The 14,615-nt window shown below is 35.3% G+C and overlaps 1 protein-coding gene across 1 annotated transcript in view; it reads left to right on the top strand.

Moving 5' to 3' along the window:
- Nucleotides 1-13,918, top strand: part of LOC134652825 (putative inorganic phosphate cotransporter) — a 42,732-nt gene extending 28,814 nt beyond the window's left edge. Inside the window, exons 2-11 of the mRNA XM_063508005.1 lie at nucleotides 4,441-4,571; nucleotides 8,234-8,413; nucleotides 10,383-10,521; nucleotides 11,216-11,442; nucleotides 11,990-12,139; nucleotides 12,296-12,428; nucleotides 12,597-12,721; nucleotides 12,848-12,967; nucleotides 13,289-13,424; nucleotides 13,755-13,918. Coding sequence (XP_063364075.1) covers nucleotides 4,441-4,571; nucleotides 8,234-8,413; nucleotides 10,383-10,521; nucleotides 11,216-11,442; nucleotides 11,990-12,139; nucleotides 12,296-12,428; nucleotides 12,597-12,721; nucleotides 12,848-12,967; nucleotides 13,289-13,424; nucleotides 13,755-13,831 — 1,418 coding nt within the window. The 3' untranslated portion in view covers nucleotides 13,832-13,918. The remainder of the gene's footprint in view (nucleotides 1-4,440; nucleotides 4,572-8,233; nucleotides 8,414-10,382; nucleotides 10,522-11,215; nucleotides 11,443-11,989; nucleotides 12,140-12,295; nucleotides 12,429-12,596; nucleotides 12,722-12,847; nucleotides 12,968-13,288; nucleotides 13,425-13,754) is intronic.
- The last annotated feature ends 697 nt before the right edge of the window (nucleotides 13,919-14,615 follow it).

Here is a 14,615-nt window from a genome sequence, read left to right as displayed (position 1 = left end):
TATCTTATTGTCATACAAATTGTCTGGGAAAAGTTTTCCTCGCTTTTTGGAATTTTTCTAGCCGGATTTTTTCTCTGATTGCATACAAGCTTTTGATTCTCAATAGGAATGGGATCGATTGTCATCAAAAAAAGGTTTGTCAAAAATTTCCTTTTTCTCGCACCCTGTATGTTTTTTCCAAAATCTGTAAAAGCCAATCTTCATTAATTTGAAATCGAAGAAAGGTCTTCTAAGACCGTTTCCTCGTAGCAGCACGGGATCTGGTAGCTGCCCTCACTGACCTAAAAAGAAAATCCACCCTGTATAAGGCGGCTAGCATTAAGCACTGGGATATTTAGTTTACCGTCTTCATTAACACATTTACACATCATTAAAATAGTCTGAGAATGTCACTTACGACCCCCTACTAAACAAGATACACTAAATTACCAAAAAATGTATGGGTGTAAAAGACATTCATAGTGTTTTTGACCAATTGTAAAGGACATTGAGTAACTTCTTTCGTATTTAATTCATACAATGACCGCTAATTCAGGGTAAAGTTACTAAAATTTTGAGTACTTTTCTAATACACATCAAAAATGTAGCTTCATAAACAACAAAAATATTATACAGGGCGTCCCACGGCGATGCCACATGGAGGGAAAGTACCTTAAATATCATAGATAGCATATTTTGCTGAAAGAAGACTTCATTTTATTTTTAAAACTTAGTAAAGTTGCATTCATAATTTTTTTATTTTTTTTGAAAAAACAAATGTATGGAAAAATTTTTATCGCGTCATTGGAGGAAAAGTACCTTAATTATTGTAAATGAACATCTTACTGAAAGAAGACATTATTTCGATTTAAAAAAACAAGTTGAATTGCATTTTAAATAATTTCATGGTTAAACCGGGAATCGAACCCGCTACACGAGAAAAAAAAATACCTTGTAGCTTTGTCATACCGATCGAAAGGCTTCAATGTGAGAATTATTTTTTTGCCAAATAACATAGTGTTGGAAACAAAAGGAAGACCATTATTTTTTTCATTTGATGTGCAATTTTGATTAGAATAATGACATTCCCGTATGGGCATGCAACTAATCTTTCATTTTAAAGTACCTATTACTAATGAATCAGTACCCACTTGAGAAGTACGCATCATTTCCTTATTATAATTGTAGTGCATGATAAAATGATAAAGAGATAAGTAATAAGTAGGAACGTAAAAATCGACAGGGAGTGAAATAATGAAAAGAGTGAGACTTTGTATTGAACAGGATGGAAAACATTTTGAGCATTTGATAAATTGATTTAATTTTGTATTAAAAATATTAAAATGCATGGCCTTTATTTTTATTTCGTTATTTAGCAAAAAAGTAATTCTCACATTGAAGCCTTTCGATCGATATGACAAAGCTACAGGGTATTTTTTTTTCTCGTGTAGCGGGTTCGATTCCCGGTTTAAACATGAAATTATTTAAAATGCAATTCAACTTATTTTTTTAAATTGAAATAATGTCTTCTTTCAGTAAGATGTTCATTTACAACAATTATGGTACTTTTCCTGCAATGACGCGATATTTTTTTTCCATAAAATTTATAAAAAAAAGTATGAATGCAATTTAACTAAGTTTTAAAAATAAAATGAAGTCTTCTTTCAGCAAAATATGCTATCTATGATATTTAAGGTACTTTCCCTCCATGTGGCATCGCCGTGGGACGCCCTGTATAAATATCAACATTTAAAAAAAATCGCTGTTTTTCGCGTCTTATGAAAACTAAAATTTTGTCCTTTACGCCAACTGAATCCAAAGGTATCGATACTATTCCAGGTGACTGTACCTAGCTAATAAGAAAAAATTGCATGCTTCTACAAGTGAACTGTACGCATCCAGAATTACTGTCCACCTATCCATCACTACATTTTTGCAAATAAACATTTCTTTATCTTTATTAATAAATAAAGTCCTGGCAGGGTGGAAATTGGTGGGTGGAAAATAGGTACTATTATCAAAATTTTAATGTAGGTAAATTGTATTTTATACATGTAGAAATGTAACCTTACTTACTGTATATATTAGGATTGCACATAAATTTGATATACATAGAATGTTGCACTATGCGGGGACTGATTTAGCTACGGTGTAAGCAGTACGGTACCGCTTTTTACACGACTGCCCAAACAAAAAGAGTGTATTGTTTTCAGCGTTCATGTTTGTATGTATTTATTACTAAAGTAAAAAGTAAACTAAACTGAAAAAAAATCTTAAAATTACGCAAACATTGTATATGCATTTATTTGGTACCTAGTAAATTTGTATAATACTGTTTATATGTATCCAAACAACCACAAACACAAACCACTGCGGTCTGGTTTGGCTTGTAAGCCTCGTAGGTAAGTATATCTCGGTCTCAAAAGCCGCAAAAAGTCGCTAGGACTGAGGCTAGACCATAGCCGCTTATTTTTTCTTGATTTCATGAAGGTTTGCAGAACAGCATGTAACCGCAACAAAATAGGCCGTAAAAATGTCGTCATATAAAGCTGTAGTACCACGTTCCCGACTATCGGGTCGTCCGGCCTGGGAACGAAATCATAAAATACCCGATAGTCGGGTTATCGGCACTGAATGTTAATAGGTAATATTTGAAGAACAAAAGTTCTCTAACATAAATACAAAATCACAAAATTGTCATCTGTCATCACAGTTCATTGACGTACAGAAGTCACGTAGGAACGTTTTTAAAATGACGCTATATTAATACCAGCATAATGAAAATTAATTCCAATCAGTAAAAATGTGTCTTCAAACTTTTTTCATTTTAAGCGGGATTTCAAGGAGCAAATTACTTAAATGATATTGTAATCGTATTGTTTTAAGATAGTTTACTGCGTTTTTCAACCATTATGCCCCGTAAATAACAGCAAATCAAATTTAAAATGAGACTCGAGCTCCACCCTATTTCTAGCTATTTACCCTATTTCTTTTAATACAAACTGTCTACTGGTATACTTTTTCGTATACGTACATGATTTATTTGTCAAGAGTAAGCTGTCATGGAGCTCCAAAGCGCGATGCGTCCGCCTTCGTTCGAGGCCAGCGGCCATCTGAATCAAAGAAGTTGCGTGCACGGGACCGCTGATATCATGTCTTTGAATATATTTATTTAATGTTCATTTAAAAAAAAAAGGAATCACTGAGTTCCATCAAGAATAAGATTGCGCGTTATTAGAAGCAAATGTCATATCTTTATCTTTTGTGCCAAAATTGTTACGAATATTTCAAGTCCGTTTTAGACCTATGTTCGTGATTGTTTTCTATCGAGCGAAAGTCAAAAACTTAGGGTTCGAATCGTTGAGTTCCCTAGAAAAAGGCCTCAAGATTGCTTATACAACTCATGGCAGCTGTACGGTGATCCAAAAAAGCGCTACGAATATTTTAAAACTCCGTTTTCTGAACTCACTTCACCTACAGTAGTGTGTCTGAAAGCTCGTTGAAATCTTGCTTTAAATCAGTGAAAAAATACAATGTATAACATATTTAGGTACATTACAAATTAATAAATCTAAAACAAACTAATCACATAAACAACTTCTACAATATTAAAGGCACAAAAAATCTCATCCGTCGCTATCAAATTTACAACAGTTTTTATTTCCTCATTGTAACATTCTGTTTAAATAGTTTAGGTAGATGCATTCTCATGATAAAGACCTGCAAGCAATATCTCTAATGGAGCAGTAAGCTGAATTGGAATAGACGCGAGTATGTACCATTTGGATTAGTGTTACATTTAATCCACGTATACATTAAAGTTATTAAAAAACTCTTCCTAGTTATTTTTTCTACCTGACGGGCTAGCACATGATTGGCGCGACAGTATCTCGTGGCGGGATAGACTAGGTGTCCCTCATTTATTAACATAGTTAGAAAAAGACGGGTAGTCTATCTCGCAGGGAGATACTGTCGCGCCAATCATGTGCTAGGGGTGCTGAGATTTGTTGTAGAAACGAGTAGATAATAGACATGAGGAACTTATCGAGCTGTCAAGTAAAAGCTCCTTATTCGGAATAACGCGAATGTGTGCGTTCTAGCGGAATTTATTATCGCTACTATTAATATTTGGGTAAATATTGCAAATTATAATATCGAATATTAAAATCACTAAGGCTCACTGTTAATTCAAAAGTAGGAGCACTTTGAAACTATTAACATTTAATAACCAGCTGCTTATTTGTGATTCTGGCTGTTTCTTTTTACAACTCAGCGGAGTGAAAATTCAGATAAATTATATAAATTATATTACTAAGCCTTTATATTTCTCCATTTGCAAATGTAAGCTTACGCAATACAGCACAGCCCTTCAAGTGCCCAATAATGTTTTGAAGTTTTTGGAAATTAGTTTTTATTAATTACATTTGAGAATTGATCGATTAAATCACATTTATTTTCCAGATGCGATGTTCGGAATGCGTCACGTCATGATTCTTCTACTGTTCCTGTCCACAACTGTCGCCTACGCCACACGAGTTAGCATGAGCATGGCTATCGTTGCCATGACCAGTTCCAACGACTATGGGTACCCAGTGAGTCAAAGTATTGGATATGTTCGGGCGTCCGCTAGCTGGCGCTGGTGCAAGAAGCGGACAGACGCACGCGGGTGCAAGAAGCGGACGGACACACGCGGGTGCCATTGTAGATAAAATCCATTACACGCGGCCGCGCCAGTTAGCGTTGCTTAAGTATATGTACTATTTTTTTAACCCGCTCACGCGCTCCGTGCAACCGCGTCAGCTAGCGGACGCCCTCCAAAGTGCGTATTTAAGCGGGAAAAACAAAACGATGTAGCAATCAATGTACGGTGTAGGGAAAATTTTCACGGGACGATCTTTTCATACTGTGCGGGCTGGAGCCACAGTTGTGCACACACATAAGGTGCTTTTGAAAAACCCCACATGGATGATGAAAATGATGAAACATCAACTTTGTCCACGGTAGCCGGCTCCAGTCGTAGCCGTATTACTTATGTAATAGGTATTTAGTTCTTATAATGTACTATTATTTATTAAGGAGGTAATACATGTTTAAATGGGTAACCTCTTTGTCCCTCTCAACATCTTAGGTATGGTACAAAACTTAACAAAATAATCCTCATATTAGAAGCTCCTTTTGTATTAATTAAGTACCTACCCCATTAATTCCAGAGGTTCACATAAACATACTATATTTGAATTCAACCCTGCCCGATGTTTTACCATAAACTTAAGTGTAAGGCCTGAGTGGACGCTCGAGTTGGGCGTGCAGCGGGGCGGGGCGTGCGGCGTGCATGTTAAACAAATGCAAGCGTATAGGAGCGGCTTTAGTGCACGCTGCTCAAATTACTTGTGAGCCCGACGCCACGCTGCACGCCCCGCCGAACGCTCCGCTTCGAGCGTCCACTCAGGCCTTACACTAATTCGAATCAGGGTGCAAAGAAATCAATGAACCTTTTTGAACCTTGTATTTTCCTTCATAAAATAAACATAAACTGAAACAGATACATACTTAGAGTAAAACATTTTCATAAAAAAATACTTGATGTGTTTGCTAGTAAATATCTTTCCGCGAAATAAAATGTATTATGGCATCGAGTTTAAAAAGTGAAATACCTATTTAACGAAAATGCGAGATTTAAATTTCGACGAAAATGAATAAAAAAAGGTCACTCAAATGAAGAACGGTATGAGACGGTTCTAAAATATATTTAAACTAGCTGTTGTCCGCGACTTCGTACGCGTGGATTTGTGTATTGGTGGTTATATATTCTACATTAGCTTAGATCATTATGCAGCAAAAGATAGCAGTAAATTAATAATTTGTTAATTATTATACAACGCATGAGATTTGTCTTTCACAACCTGGCTACGAAGTTTCAAGCCCCAACTGAATAAAATTGTTCTCGATATAATCCCTCTCAACCCCCAGAAGATTTACAAGTCCACTATTTAATAAAACCTACTACCTATTTACGAAGTTTGAAGTTCCTAGCTTTAAATAAAATTTGAACCCTCTACCAACTTTCAACCCCTTTTTAAACCTTTTAGGGGATGAATTTTTAAAAATTCTGAAATTACTTTTCTGGTTTTCTAATAATATGCCTTTATACAACGATTCAAGTCCCGCACTCTCATAAATATTTGATCTCCATACAAACCTTCCACCCCTTTTTCACCACCTCGGGGGATGAATTTTTAAAAACGTTGAAATTAGTTTTCTTGTATTTAAATTTAATATCTTTTTGCAAAGTTTCAAGTTCCTAGCTTAAAATGAAATTTGCACCCCAAGACGAACTTTCATCCCCTTTTTAACCCCCTTAGGGGTTGAATTTTCAAAAACGTCGTAATTACTTTATTTTGTAATCGGCTCAGCCTTTCTAAGAAGTTTCAAAGCATTTGTAATGGATTCAAACTTTCAACCCCTTTTTAACCCTGTTAGGGGATGAATTTTACAAAACGCTGAAATTACTTTTCCTGTCTTTTAATAATATCCCCAAATACAAAGATTCAAGTCCCGCGTTCGAAAAAATGTTTGATATCCATACAAACTTTCAACCCCTTTTTCACCATCTTACGGGATGAATTTTCAAAAACGCTGAAATGAGTTTTCTTGTATTTTAATAATATATCTTTTTACGAAGTTTTAAGTACCTAGCTTCAAATAAAATTTGAACCCCATACAAACTTTCAACCCCTTTTTAACCCTGTTAGGGGATGAATGTTACAAAACGCTGAAATTACTTGTATTGTCTTCTAATAATATCCCCAAACACAAAGATTCAAGTCCCGCGCTCGAAAATATGTTTGATATCCATACAAACTTTAAACCCTTTTTTCACCACCTTGGGGGATGAATTTTCAAAACCGCTGAAATTAGTTTTCTTGTATTTAAATTTAATATCTTTTTGAAAAGTTTTAAGTTCCTAGCTTAAAATGAAATTTGCACCCCAAGACGAACTTTCATCCCCTTTTTAACCCCCTTAGGGGTTGAATTTTCAAAAACGTCGTAATTACTTTATTTTGTAATCGGCTATTATGCCTTTCTAAGAAGTTTCAAAGCATTTGTAATGGATTCAAATTTTCAACCCCTTTTTAACCCTGTTAGAGGATGAATTTTCAAAAACGCTGAAATTACTTTTCCTGTCTTATAATAATATCCCCATATACAAAGTTTCAAGTCCCACGCTCACAAAAATATTTGATCTCCATACAAACTTTCAACCCCTTTTTAACCACCTTGGGGGATGAATTTTTGAAAACGCTGAAATTAGTTTTCTTGTTTTTTAATATAATACATTTTTACAAAGTCTCAAATTCCTAGCTTAAAATAAAACTTGTACCCCATACAACCTTTCATCCCCTTTTTAACCCCCTTAGGGGTTGACTTTTTCAAAATCGCTTCTTATCTCTTGTACACTTTATAAATGCAACCTAGGGTGCAAATTTCAACTTTCTATCTTTTGTAGTTTCGGCTCTGCGTTGATGAATCAGTCAGTCAGTCAGTCAGTCAGGACACTTGCATTTATATATATAGATAAAGAGAACAATATTTCCTCAAACAGCGAGTGAAAACAGGGTTTCTTTGAGTGTCTTATTAGTCTTATTACTACATAGTATAAAACAAAGTCAGTCCCGCTGTCTGTCTGTACCTATGTATGCTTTGATCTTTAAAACTACGCAACGGATTTTGATGCGGTTTTTTAGGGTTCCGTACCCAAAGGGTAAAAACGGGACCCTATTACTAAGACTCCGCTGTCCGTCCGTCCGTCTGTCACCAGGCTGTATCTCACGAACCGTGATAGCTAGACAGTTGAAATTTTCACAGATGATGTATTTCTGTTGCCGCTATAACAACAAATACTAAAACAGAATAAAATAAAGATTTAAGTGGGGTTCCCGTACAACAAACGTGATTTTTGACCGAAGTTAAGCAACGTCGGGCGGGGTCAGCACTTGTTTGGGTGACCGTGTTTTTTGCTTGTTTGTTTTTGCTTATTTTGCTCTATTTTTTGTTGATGGTGCGGAACCCTCCGTGCGCGAGCCCGACTCGCACTTGACCGGTTTGTTAATAGATAGAGTGATTCAAGAGGAAGGTTTATGTATAATTTGTTAATTTATGCGAAGCCGGGGCGGGTCGCTAGTAATTAATATGAACTATGATTATAACACTTAACTTTAAAAAAATGGTAGTATTATTTCTTGACTTTTCCTAGGTTTTCGAATGGGAGCGCAGCATCCAAGACCTGATCCTGTCATCCTTCTTCTGGGGCTACATAGTGCTGCAGATCCCAGCGGGCATGATAGCCGGAAGGTTCGGGGGCAAGAACCTTATTCTGATTGCGATGCTGTCCAACGGTATCGTCAATATGTTCGTGCCGTATGCCGCTCAAAAGGTATTGAATCAAACTAAACTCATGCTCACAGCAACATTTTTGAGTTAAGGATGACTCACGCTGACCAGGCCGGGGCCGGGCCGGAGCTTCCGGCGCTTCGTTTTCTATGGAAAGCACCACGTAATCATCGATCAGCCGTCATAGAAAATTACATGTCCGACGCCGGTCGGTCGGTCTAGCGTGAGTCATCATTTAACCATTGGTGCGCCTTATGTAACCTTTGCAAAGGTTTAATAGTCAGTTTGCAGTGTAGACATGGTAGGTACAACTTAAATCCTAGCAGTTTTTGAATTCCAATATCCAAGTAGAGGCTGGTGATGATGAATATACTGCCGTATTCGAACTTCAAGATATTCACAAGAGACGACACGTACTAGATCCATTCTAGATACGTTATAGTTTAGATTTCAACTAGTTCTCTTTTGCAGCGCAATTCGGGCAACCAATGTCACTTTTACGATAGATCGTGTTAGATATCTATTAGATGTGAATTAGATCTCTAAGTAATATCTTGTGGAAATCGTTCAAAAGTATCTCCAGAATCGCGGAAATGTCAAATTTGACAGGTTAGATCTTAAACATATCGTTATCGTATTTTGGCGATGTCTAATAGATATCTATTACAAAATCCGAATCGGGCCCTTAGTCTATGTTTAACACGTTCACTGTCTCAACTGTTAACTGTCAACCTTACGGGCTTTTAATAGAGGCATGCCGTGACCCACATGTGGGGCACGGGACAGTGAACGTGTTAAATCTAAAAATGTACCTATCCTAAGTAATTCATTGTTCATTAATGACTTGTATCCAAGAGAACATTGAATAAAGGAGTAATCACCGAATCAGCCTTGACTAAACTTGCGGGCGAAAACAAATGACAGCAATTTGTTAAAAGAAACCCCTCGAAAAGAAATGTACCAAAATAATCTTGCCGCCGGCAGTATTTGAAAATCAATGAAAACATTTGAAATTTGACTCTTACGTCACGGAAATAAGTTTCAATTGAAGTCGACAAATATTTTCTGAGATGCAAATTATTCTTTGCTTTTTCCAACATTTCTGAGATGAATTGGAAGTAAGAGATCCGGCCTATCACGGTTTATAAGGCGGCGACATTTCTAGGAAATCAGTGCTTGTTATTGCGTATAATTGTATATAATCAGATTAAATCAGATCAAAACTAACCAAGGATTTTTATGACCCTTTCTATAGGTTAGTATTTAGTTCGAAAAGCGATGAGTATGTAAATTCTATACATTTTATAAGACCGCAGACCTATAAAAAATCATTGGCAACTAAAGTTGTTGTTTTATTTAGCAAAAAAAAAAACGCTTTTAGTAGTGCCCAACTAGTGATGTGCTATTACCTATTAAATATATATAAATTAGTTCTATCTTTCAGAAGTAAAATTGCTACCGAAATTTCTAACGACCGGTCTGGTCTTCCTAATGTAGCGACCCTGCCTGCGATGCCGATGGTTCTGGGTTCGAATCCCGGTATGGGCATTTATTTGTGTGTTGAACGCAAATATTTGTTCTTGAGTCATGGGTGTTTTCTTAAATATAAGTATGTATTTATCTATATAATAAGTACCTATGTAGGTATATCGTCGCCTAGCACCCATAGTAGAAGTTAAGTTTATTTTAATATTTATTTAATAGTATCTTGAACATTGGCGGATTTATGTATACAATGCGGAGCTCCGAAAAATTTTGAAAAATTAATTGGTACCTCTTGTTGTAACATTCCTGTTCACAGAAACGATTAGTAAAAACCTATTTACAATGTTTCTGTTTGGTTGGTAAATAGATTCAGGACCTCCATAATTTACAGGTGCATGTTGAATATAAATTAAATGATTTGAATGCTGAGGGAAAAGTTACTGGTAAAATAGTTATCATTCCGATATTTCCCTAAGGAAATATTTCAGGGAAACGAACACTTCAACTTAAGATATATATATTTTCAGGGTGGATGGGTAGCGGTCTGCGTTTGCCGTATTTTCATGGGTCTTACTCAGGGTCTGCTGTATCCAAGTCTTCACGGTTTGCTTGGTCAATGGTCACCAGTTTCTGAAAGAAGTCGTATGGGTACCATAGTATATGCAGGTAACTTGTTAATTAAGATTTAGGAATGTAGCATAATAAATCGCAGAGTAAAACAAGTCCGCCGGTTCCTCTCTCTGCAGCCCTGACCACCGGCAGTTTGGGCCTTGCCCCGCTGCTGGCGGCACCCTAGGTTAGGTGTTTTTATATTGTTTTGTAAGTGTTTTTATATTTTGATTTTATATCCATATTGTAAAAAACCCTAACCTAAGAAGAGAAATAAATAAAGATTAATAATAAAAACACAAATCCTTCATAGACACAAAATGAATAAAATTACAAAATTTAACCAGAAAAAAGCACCATGCACATACCACTGTTCAACTACTTTATTTTAATTGAATTTAGCTTGGTAATGATTACGCGAAAACATGCAATAATTAAATAATTATCCAAATCCATACAATTAAGTAACTCTTCTACTTTATAAAAGGCTCGAATTATAAAAATAAACCACCTATCCATATTTTTGTAAGCTTTTCAATAAAAGAAAAAATATATATTACTGATTTAAAGTACAGAAATTTACAAACTTATAACTAGGTAAATATAAAAATTAAGTGTATTGAATGCTATTAGGCCATAGGTACCCGGCTAAATGTACCTAGCACGCTGCTGGCGTTTCCTCTTTGTTATTTATTTTTTATTCACAAAAGAGTGGCCAATACTTAGGTTGTAACCGACCATTTTTTTTCAGGAGCTCAACTAGGCACTATAGTCGAGATGATGTCAGCCGGGGCGCTCTCAGCAAGCAAGTGGGGTTGGCCCTCTGTGTATTACGTCACGGGCATCACCTGCCTGGGCTGGTCTCTTTTGTGGATAATCTTCGGAGCCTCTACACCCGGTATGAGCCGATGGATTTCGAAGGAGGAGAGAAAGTATATCGAGACAAATACTGCTTCGGCCGACATTAGTGAAGCCAAGGTAAAATTACGTTCATTAGATTTTTAAGATTTCTAAAAATACTCAATTTTTCTGACATCATGCGATTGTTGGTGTTAATTTTTGAACTTATTAAAAATATTATTGGTACCGTAAACCGGGGTCAAAAGACACGGTTTTCAAATTCAAAGACGATTTTCACCTGGAATCCAAATTATAAAAGTAATAAAAATGAAAAAAGTCTATTAGGCAGTTTTATTAACTTATTTTGGTATCAATGTAGAGTATAAATAGTCTTCTATATACGTATCCCAAAAACTCTAATTTTAGAGATGTAGGTTTTTAAATGTAGGTAACAACTTAAAAAAAAGTTCATAATTTATCTATTCGCCTCGCGACTTGTAGTGACCCCGTTTTACGGTACGAATAAATAATCATTATTATGTGCAGGCATTTAGGTTAAAGTTTTCTGCTGTAACTTAAACCTAAAAATTAAAGATACAGATGTAACAGGATTAGGAGGATGTGTTTTATGTACAATTGTACCTATAAACAATAATTATTTAGCATGGCAAGTTTTTATTTTTAGAAAATGGTGACACCGTGGAAGAGCATTTGGAGTTCACTTCCCTTCTGGGCTATCCTGCTCGCACACAGCGGACAGAGTCTTGGTTTCTGGACGCTCCTTACTGAAATGCCTTCCTACATGGCTAAGGTTCTTGGGGTCGACATTAAAAGTGTGAGTTTGTATATACCAATTCAAAAAAATAATAATTAAGTTTTTGGTTATTGGTTAATAATTCATGATGGTTATTTAGTACAAATGCCAAATTATTTTCTTGTAAAGAAAACATTATAAGTTCCTCATTTAATCTTTATAATATTTGCTTTCCAGAATGGCCTCTTGTCTGCACTTCCCTATGTTGCGATGTACATCCTCAGTTTCATCTTCAGCTGGTCGGCGGACTTCCTTATCAACAGAAACATTTGTTCAGTTTCCACTACACGAAAAATCTTCAATACTATTGGTATGATCAATACAATTTACAGTCAATATTACTGCATTTTGATTATGTACTTTCACGCAAAGTGACGAATCTCGAAATTTTTTCGTAAATTTTTGTAACATTGAAAGCAAAAATTCACAACCAATTTCTTTTAAAGAAATGTTTGGATAAATGTGTTTTTTTTTTCAGCATTCTGGGGACCCGCAGCCGCATTGCTTATCCTCTCCTATCTTCCGGCTGGCCACTTGACACTGGCGGTTGTTATTCTGACTTTTACTGTTGGATTGAACGGCGCTCACTACGTCGGTTTCTTAGTAAGGATCTATTGTAATTATTGCATCTGGTTAACTTTCAAAGAAATGTGTAACCTTTTCAGTTCCATTATTTTCATCGTTGATGCAGATAAGTACATTTAACGTTGTATTTTTATAAATTTTCAGATCACACATATTGATATATCACCGAACTTTGCCAGTACCTTGATGGGTATAACAAATGGAGTTGGAAACATTTTCTCCATTCTAGCGCCTCTTAGTGTCTCAGCTGTCGTCAAAGATGAGGTAAATGCATAATTTTACTTATGATGTGTTTGATCCTGCCCAAGGTTCGATACAATATATATATAATAACTCCTTTTTTAACAAGCCAAAAGCTAAGAAAAATTACAGAGTAGTAGAGTTAGACCAAGAAAAGTCTGCAACGATTTTTTATAGCACACGCAGTGCAAGTGTTATAGTTACGTTATATTTTCATAGATATAGAGTAACTTTTTCGACATTTTCGTTTGAATTTAGTGCGTGTGTGTTTAATGAAATCTGTTTATTTTTTTAGGATGTGCGATTCGGAAAAATAAATTTTATAACATTTTATTATATTTTTAGACAAGCGCTTTTGAATGGCGGAAGGTATTCTTCATATCCATCGGCTTCTACTTCCTCAGTAATGTGTTTTATGTCCTCTTCATGTCTGGCAACGTTCAACCATGGAATGAACCTATTACTGAAAATAAGAGTTTGGGTAAGTTCACAAGTTCAAAGTTAAATAAGTTAATAATACAGTTCTTATGACAGACTTCCAGATAACAGGTTTTTATTTATTGGTCGACATTTTTCGTTTTGACATGTTTTGATAACTTATAGACTTTTGTGTTTGATAATGTTTACTGAATCTGGTCCAATTGATTCGGTTTAAATCGTATTTCTATACATAATAGTTTTAAATTTAAAACTTAAAAAGTTATAAAGGCTGTGTACTTGTTATAAGATATTAATAAATGAGCAAAAAACCAGTAGAGGAATTAACACAAAGAAAAATAACATTTTATTAAACTCGTTTTTTTTTCCACAGAAGAGGGAGTGAAAAGTAAAGAAGAAAAAGCAGGAAAAAAGAATAGCAGTGTAAACTACGGAGAAGAGAAGTTTTAGAAATGTAGAGTTGTGTGAGTGTTAACTTATTTGTTAGCTCTGCTGGCTAGTCATGTCATTTGATTGAATGTGAGAACCAATAACTCAAAAAAAATATTGAAGTCACAATATAAGGTACATACCTACAGCAAAGTTTGTCATTTGGCTACGTTACAAGATATGATTACCAACCATCCATAGAATTGAACGGCACGTTTTTGGCGCGCCTTCGTGGATGGGACAATGGGATATCTGGACAATAATCGAAATTGCTATTTAGTGGCTTCAGGCGCCCAGAACTGGTATGTCACACATTGTTATGTTTCTGCTAAACAATGCACAACACTAATTATGTTTTGCTCTCCAATTAGGTATTATCCATTTCTAGAAAATGAATGGACAATAAATTCAGACCGTGAGATGTGAACCAAATGTAATGTTGACGTAGATACACCTTTTTTTACAAAGACGTTCAAATAATAATAATTATTATAAACAAATTTTTATAGTAACGCAACCAAGTGTCTCATAATAAAACAGTAACCACTAATCACTGAATATATAGGTATATTCCTATTCCTGCTAGTCACATTTAACGAAGTCATCAAATGACAAAGGCTAGAATTAAAGTTGTATCTTAATTTTTTTTTAATTTGATTGATAGATATCAGTTGGTGCGAACGAGATGTACAGTCAAGTGTAAAAATATGGGTACACAAATCTTACAAATATGTTATGTCTGCGAATTAAGAACTATGGGACATATTTTTGAGTAAATTGTCTAAGTACACCCATATTTTTACAC

This window comes from Cydia amplana, chromosome 12 (assembly GCF_948474715.1).
Source record: "Cydia amplana chromosome 12, ilCydAmpl1.1, whole genome shotgun sequence".
Lineage (NCBI taxonomy): Eukaryota > Metazoa > Arthropoda > Insecta > Lepidoptera > Tortricidae > Cydia > Cydia amplana.
The sequence above is the reverse complement of the archived record's forward strand: the minus strand, read 5'-3'. Positions and strand labels throughout refer to the sequence as shown.